At 43.4% G+C, this 8,075-nt stretch overlaps 1 protein-coding gene across 3 annotated transcripts in view; it reads right to left on the bottom strand.

The window, feature by feature from the left end:
• Positions 1-382: 382 nt before the first annotated feature.
• The window catches only part of CAMK4 (calcium/calmodulin dependent protein kinase IV), an 84,205-nt gene continuing 76,512 nt past the window's right edge, over positions 383-8,075 (bottom strand). For all 3 annotated transcript variants that reach the window (XM_053407667.1, XM_053407663.1, XM_053407664.1), the window contains 4 exons: positions 5,102-5,177; positions 2,798-2,924; positions 1,712-1,864; positions 383-801 (listed from right to left, as the gene is read on the bottom strand). In XM_053407667.1, coding sequence (XP_053263642.1) covers positions 580-801; positions 1,712-1,864; positions 2,798-2,924; positions 5,102-5,177 — 578 coding nt within the window. In that variant the 3' untranslated portion in view covers positions 383-579. The remainder of the gene's footprint in view (positions 802-1,711; positions 1,865-2,797; positions 2,925-5,101; positions 5,178-8,075) is intronic.

Below are 8,075 nucleotides of genomic sequence, written 5' to 3'. Positions count from 1 at the left end.
GAACATAGTTTCATAGCCATTCGAATAAATCTTTCACAGGAATCAGTGGAATGTTTTTTTGCATATAAATATTTAAGTTCTCAATTGTAAACAGTTTGTAAATTATCACGGATGAATGCAAAATATTTCAAATGCCATTTAAAAAACACTTGGCGGGTCTTAGCGCCCATTGATCTACTGGGTGATTATGAGTTTGAAAAGAAGCAGGTTGAAGAAATGTCAAGATCTCTAGAAAATCTTGTATAATAAGCCATAATCATCATTCACTTCAGAGGTTATCTATAAACACTCTACATGAGATATACATGTTGGTAATAAGGAGTGTTCCCTGCTCTCCACTTCATTCGTTGGTATTACTGTAAATATCACTTTATCCATGGCATGCCATTAAAAGACTGTGAACTATTTATTTTTTTCAGAAGCAGTCACATGCATTTTGAAGTTCAGGTCACCAGCTAGAGCATTTTCCATCCCAAGGCAAAGCCACTCAGAGTAGCCATGCTTGTAATTTGTTTCTGAATGGTATCTTGGCTGGTGCACAGAATGACAGAACTTGGCTGGAATAAGATACCCCAAGATTTAAGACTCTCCTTCAGTTGCTTCTTCGTGAGCGTCCTCTTCATGAGATTCAGTGAAGTTTGCTTCTTCTTCTTCTGCTACTACTACTTCTTCTTTTCCCTCCACGCTGTCCTCTCTTTCTGGGCGCAGAGACTGCCTTTGGCTGGGCTTATTGCTGTCGTGGGTGCTGTGGCAGCTTGCACTTCCAAGACGAGTTGATGCAACAACAGCTTTCACTGCAGCCTGGGTTTCAATAAAAACAAACAAGAGTGGTTAGATTTCTTGGCACCTATGCTGTGGTTTCGTGGCACCCATCCCATCTGTCTCCACTGTGTACCAACCCAGGCAAGGCTATAATCACTCCCTAGTAGATTCTCTCCTACATAATGTATGAATTAACTCTATTTAGACTTGCAGGGGTTCAGACAGAATGTGTCTCCAAACTGAAGAAATCAGTGTGGTCTAACGAAGGAGAATATTTTGCTAAAAGCCACAGTTACCAAGACACCAGCCTGTTTCTGCTAAGACTGGGTGATATGCAGCTGTGCATATATAGAGTAGGTTTAAAGGGAATAAGCATGTTTTATCCACACATTTCCACTTTTTTAGGTATTCTTTAGAGCAGCCCCTCCTTACCTTTTTCTAAGTGTGTCACTATGAGGGATGGGGGAGAAATTCAATTCACTTTACAGTGGTACCTTGGGTTAAGAACTTAATTCATTCTGGAGGTCCATTCTTAACCTGAAACTGTTCTTAACCTGAGGTACCACTTTAGCTAATGGGGCCTTACACTGCCGCTGCGTGATTTCTGTTCACATTCTGAAGCAAAGTTCTTAACTTGAGGTACTATTTCTGGGTTAGCGGAGTCTGTAACCCGAGGTACCACTGTACATTTAAAGGGCAAACTTCTCACTCTCCAAAGCAATACACAAACCAAAAGATAGCCACACTTTTCTGAAGTTCTCCAGGCAGGTGATGTGTACAAAAATCCATGCACTTTGGTGACGCATGCATAAAAATACACACATCGGTGAAAATAGCATGCAAGTGTGGTGCTACATAGAGGAGCCCTTGTGCTGTCTTCCGTTAACAAAGCGAGTTACTTGAAACCATCCAAAAGTAAACAATAACACCCCACCCCCCTGAAACGTACCTTAAGTTTACGTCGAGCATTGAATTCTTGGAGTTTCTTCTGGGCTGTATCCATATGAGCGAAATTGGCTGCCTTGCCTGTGACCCAAGGGTGTTGTAAGGCTTGAAATGTGGTGAGACGTTTCTTGGGGTCAAGCACAATTAACTTCTTAACCTGCAAAATAAGGTGATTTAAAAGTAAGGGAAAAAATGCATTCCTCGGAAACCTTGTAGGCTCCAACCTAAGGATATATGCACAATTTCATATGCTAGCAACTTGCTACCCAACCAATATCCACTTTTAGCATCAAACAACTGCTTAGAAGCACCTGGTGTGAGTGCTCCACACATATTATGATTAATTATTGCATTTATATCCCACTTTTATTTCTCCAAGGAGCTCAAGGTGGTGTATATATTCTTCTGCTCCTCTTTCAAACCCCACCACAACCCCATGAGGTAGGTTAGGCTAAGAGGCAGTGACTGGCCCAAAGTCACCCAAGGTAGCTGAGTGGGAATTTGAATCCTGGTCTTCCAGGTCCTAGTCCAACACTCTAACCACTGGCTAGAAACATCCAGTGAATGCATGAATGGAAACTCTCAATGCACATTATCCCCTCCCCTCAGAAAAGGAGATGGAAAGGAGTCAGCCAAGCTTGTGCCTCTAGCATCCAAAGACTGTTGCTAGCTGAATCAGCATATGAACTGGGCCAGTAACGTGCTAAAAGTGCATCTGAACAATATCAAGATTCAAACTTTCAGGCTATAATTTTACTGGGTGAAATCCAATGTCACAGATTTCTGATGATGCAACGAGACTTCTCCTTGCTCTTCTGTCTCCTGCAGCCCCATGAATCCCACCTCCGAATCTGTTCCATAGGGTCCACCAACCCTCCACAGTTTTTGAGGGTGCGTGGGGGCTGCAGAGGTAAGGATAGGAAGGAGAAGTGCCATTGCATTGGTGGAAGTCTATTTTTCTCATGCACAGACACTGTGGGGATATGACCTATAATGAATATACATAAAGTAGATTCCACATGTATAGTACAATGCTGATTATCCTGATAAAATTATGCTGATGGTAAATGGCAGAATTAGCTGAACATACCAAATCCTTGGCATTTAGAGACACATCATCCCACCAGGGGGAAACGAAATCATATTCACAGTTCAGGATCCTTTTGAACATGTACTGGTCTCCTCTTTCATCGTAGAACGGCTCAAAACCACAGAGTCTACAGGCAAGCAATAAACAAACTTGTCACATCAATATCAGTGAGATAGCTCAACCACGTTGATCAGCTTTAGCTTCCTTGACACAAAGAGCATGTTATGTCTGCAAAATACGGAGGAATGTGTAACCTCTGTAGTAATCTACCTTGCCCTGCATGTGCCCACTTGACCGCTTCAATCAGCGAAATTGGTACTGCTACACATCATGCCACATAATATCTGTTCAGCATTTGTAAGAACTCAATTGTGTAGTGTGGCAGCATCTACACTTTGGAACTCCTCGCCTATTGAGATCAAGCAGGCAGCTTCACTGTACTCTTGTTGGCACCTGATAAAACTATACCTGCTTAGACAAGCCCATCCAGATGCTTAGGAAGTTGAGGTAATTTTAAACTGTTTTAGCATTTTAACTTTTGTATGTTTTAAAGTAGGCTTGTAAATTTCTCTTGATTTTACTGTTCTGTGCTTTGTAAACTGCTCTGAGGGGTTGTTTGTTTTTACAATCAAGTGGTGTATTAATTTTAAGAAATAAATAATATTGGACGTAGAATTCAGAGCGTGTTTAAAAGTCTTCAGTACCAAGAGTCAAATGCAAGTGTGTACAGTAAGGAACATCAGATAGAATGGCCCTTCTCAGACTGTAGGGGAGTAGTCACATGTTTATCTCCCCATAAAATTTCCCCATGCCTAAAAGAATAGAGGAATAAGTCCTAAACCAGCATCTTCCTGCTACAGCAGCTTTCCACATATGTTCTTATGTGCTACTCTGTTCAGCCAATGGCTCACGGGATCAGGCCATAAGAGATTAACAGAGCACAAAGGATTTTGCAATAGGTATGAAGGATTTTTAATCTATTTATTTTTCTTCACAACATTTGGGAGGATTACTGTATTTTTCGGCCCATAGGGCGCACCTAGTTTTTTGGGGGGGAAATAAAGGAAAAAAATTTCCCCCCCCAGGCACGGGGCTGGGGCGGGGGAAGCCCGAGCTTCCCCCGACCCCAGCCCCCAGAACAGGCAGCTCTCCACAAGCCGTGGGAGAGCTGTGCGACTTCACACAGCCCTCTCATGGCTTGCTGAGAGCTGCGCAAAGCTCGAAGCCTGGGGGGCGCTGAGCTCCCACGGCTTGCGGATAGCTTCCTGAAGCCTGGAGAGCAAGAGGGGTCGGTGCGCACCGACCCCTCTCGCTCTCCAGGCTTCAGCGAAAGCCTGCATTCGCCCCATAGGACGCACACACATTTCCTCTTCATTTTTGGAGGGGGAAAAGTGTGTCCTATAGGGCGAAAAATACGGTAAAAAGTATTTAGGCAATTTGAAACCTAAGTATATTTCATACTGGGCTGTAGGTGGAAGCAAAGTAGCATTAGAAATATTCTATTCTGAGGCTGACACAGCAGAAAACCTGGTAGGTATCAAGGCTGCCATCTATTGGTTTCTCTGAAAAGTTTTTTTTTTTTCAAAATCCTTTATTAGGCATATCACACCTCACATTAACAAACAAACATCATATACAGACTGTATAAAATACGGGCTCAGCGAACACAATTTATCTCTGAAAAGTTTCTCTGACAGTTTCCCCACTGTTGGGGTATAAACAATAAAATTGTTGTTGTTGTTGTTCAGATTTAACATAAGCAGCCACAATACAAGTATCATCTCCACTACAATTAAAGACCCAATGCAAAAAGGGGTTTCCAAAAAATTGTTTAAGCTATCTTGAGGAACAGCCCCCCTCTCACTCTGGTGACCTAAACTCCTAGCTCTTTCTGAGGGGGCATTCCTTTCAAGAGGTTCCCTATTCTCCTGGGAGAGCGCTGGGAACTTACTTCTCAACTTCTCCCACAAACATGAGGCAAATTGGATGACACCCTCACCCTGCTTCCAACCCAAGGGAGTGACAATCTTTGATACTACACCTTCATGGCTGCCTGTATTGGCTAAAGGACAATGTTGATACCAGAGCAGAGTATCATAAGAGTGGACAAGAGTGGCGTGTACTGCAATCGTACCCATGTTAATTTGGAAGTAAGTTTTTACTGTGTTTAATAAGGCTTCCTCCTGTGTAAAGTGCATAAACTGCAGCCAAAAATAAAATCCCAATTGACTCATGAAGAGAAACCAAGCAAACTAATAAATGAATCACATTTGCCTATATAGGGTAATTTTTAGCCAAACTCACAGGATGTAAGTGATTATTCCCAAGGACCACATGTCCACTTCTGGGCCGTAGGCACAGCCTCGCAGTATTTCCGGTGCTGCAGATTATAAAAACCTTGTCAATAAAACAAAAATTTAATGTAGAAAGAAATAGCAGTGAAACAGAGCAGTGGCCAGCATGGATGGGCCCAATGCAGAGGCAGTGGTAAGAAAAAGCAAAATTCTAGAAACCTAGAATTCCTATGTGAGAGAGAGAAAAAGGAAGAAAATAAATAAAGCAGCTTAAGCTCAGCAAAGGTAGACCAATTTCTTTACTGAAATATGCACATTATTTGTGCATTCATATGTGCTAGGAGAATATGTTTCAGGAAAGAGATATAGTGAAGCTATTCAGAATGAATATTATTAAACTATTATTCTTAGGTAATATTATTATCATATGAAGTGAAGCCTCTCTAGAAGCACAGAAGAAAGCACAGCCCCCTCTCAGGCAATTGTCTCCTGCACTTCAATTGCTTATATTGTGAGACCTTTTGTTACAACCCTTAATAAAAAAAGAAGAAAAAAGAAATCTGGACCATGAAATCTGACTCTACAGCTGTGTACTGTATATACTTTATCTTTAAAGCACATTCAAAGCACATCCTTTCCCTCAAAGAATTCTAGGTACTGTTGTTTGGTAAGGGTTGCTGAGAATTATAACTCTTTGTAATTACAATGTCCTGTTCAATTGTCTAGTTCCATGTTTGGCAAAAGGGAAAGAGTGAAAAACATTTGGTTCCAAACTCCAGTGGAATGTCCCCCAAATAGGTTCAATTTATTTTAGTCAAGGGATAATGTTCCTTTTTAAAAAACTAGCAGCAACCCCTTTTTCTTTTGCCTTCATTCAAGATGCAGTCCTACACACTCTTGCTGATAAGTACTGTATTTTTTTGCTCTATAAGACGCACCAGACCACAAGACGCACCTATTTTCGGAGGAGGAAAACAAGAAAAAAAATATTCTGAATCCCAGAAGCCAGAACAGCAAGAGGGATCGCTGTGCAGCAAAAGCAGCAATCCCTCTTGATGTTCTGGCTTCTGGGATAGCTGCGCAGCCTGCATTTGCTCCATAAGACGCACACACATTTCCCCTTACTTTTTAGGAGGGAAAAAGTGAGTCTTATAGAGCAAAAAATACGGTAAGTGCCAGGAAGCTCAATGGGACTTAGTTTTGAGTAGGGATGCATAGGATCCCACTGTTAATTATTCATACTTTTAATTTCCTTTCAGATTCTGAAAAGTGAGTTTGTATTCCTTGCATGTCTTAATCAGTGCATTATCTGAGATGTCAGATCTTGGCTCGTTACACATAATGTGCTCAAAAAGTGATAATCTATTATTTCCATTTTGTGGTTGACTTGCCTTGCTACCCCCAGGCAATGCATGACTATTCTCGGAAGTTAATTATTCATGGACAAGTAACACCACCATTTCTCATTGCATGTGGTTGTTTCAAATTTTCCCATTTGGAATCCTGCTTTTGTCTGGACATTGTTTTGCTGCGTTTCTAATCCCTTACCCTTTATTTACATCTATTATTAAAAGCCCAAGGCTGGTGGTGCGTCGAAACAAACAGATTTATTTCTTCCTATCAAAATGCAACATAATCTAAGCTAATGTTTTAAATATTTACAGGGCAATCTTAAGATTCGGAAGGGAGGAGGATGACTCCATGGTGGAAAAACCACCACTTCCTAAGCTGGCAGTGGCCAGAGCAGAAAGTAAGTGTGGATGGATTTTCTGGAGACGTCCCCCCAGTTTGACTTTTTAAATTCCTCCTCTCACTGATACCGATGGCAGGGGAAATAACTAGCTCCAGGGCTGGTGTCCATCTTCCAGCTTTTCTGGGGTGTCAAAGGAACAAAGAGACTTTGGATCCTGTGGATTCAAAGCTCTTCTGATACCCTTCCAGAACATTCGGTTTTGGGGGCCGCTACCTACAGAACACTGCCACTGCTAGAGCGATGGCAGAGGAGCTTTCCAGTGCCCTACCTGGAGGACCTCCACCCAGGGCTCAAGACATTTTGCTGCCTGAGGCAGAGCAGCAAACGGCACCCCTTCAGTCAAGGTGCATACCATATTTTTCGCTCCATTAGACACACTTTTTCCCTCCTAAAAAGTAAGGGGAAATGTGAGTGCGTCTTATGGAGCGAATGGCACTGCGCAGAGAGGTAGAGCTGACCAGCGCCCCTTCAGCGAAGCGGGAGGAGGAACGGAGCCCCTTCTGTTCCTCCTCCCACTTCGCTGAAGGGGCGCTGCACAGCTCTCCCTCTCTGCGCAGCGCCTGTCCTGCGAAGCCGGAGGAGGAACAGAAGGGTCTCCTTCTGTTCCTTCTCCAGCTTCGCTGAAGGGGCGCTGCGCAGTTCTGCCTCTCATAGAGGGAGCGCCCCTTCAGCGACGCGCCTGCCCTGGCTTCTGCCTTAGCCACGCGCAGCCTCTTCGGGCAGGGGCAGTCTTCATCCCGCTGCCCTGAAGAGGCTTGGCGCGGTTATCCCAGAAGCCAGAACAGCCACATGGTATCCCAGAAGCCAGATCCCTCTTGCTGTTCTGGCTTCTGGGATTCAGAATAATTTTTTCTTGTTTTCCTCCTCCCAAAACTAGGTGCGCCTTATGGTATGGCGCGTCTTTTGGAGCGAAAAATACGGTACTACTTAAAAGCCAGTCAAGATATTTTGGCATCTTGAGGCAGAAAATACCACAGGGCAGAGGCGCTGAGTTATGCTCAACATGGGGGGGGGGGTCTTGTCATGTGGTGGGGAGGCCCAGCAGGGCTCAGCCCCTCAAGATTGGGGGGGGGGCTCAGCCCCAGCCCCATATACTATGTGGGGACTGAGGTGTCCTCAGCCTCATAGAGTTGGCATGTATACCACAGGCACCTCTTAATCTCCTTTGCAGAAAAAAAAAACAGCAATAAGAAATGAATTAACTTGCTGTCATTTCATGACACTCAGAACC

Source organism: Podarcis raffonei, chromosome 11 (genome assembly GCF_027172205.1).
Source record: "Podarcis raffonei isolate rPodRaf1 chromosome 11, rPodRaf1.pri, whole genome shotgun sequence".
Classification (NCBI taxonomy): domain Eukaryota; kingdom Metazoa; phylum Chordata; class Lepidosauria; order Squamata; family Lacertidae; genus Podarcis; species Podarcis raffonei.
Note: the sequence above shows the minus strand (reverse complement) of the source record. Positions and strands in the feature narration are given on the sequence as shown.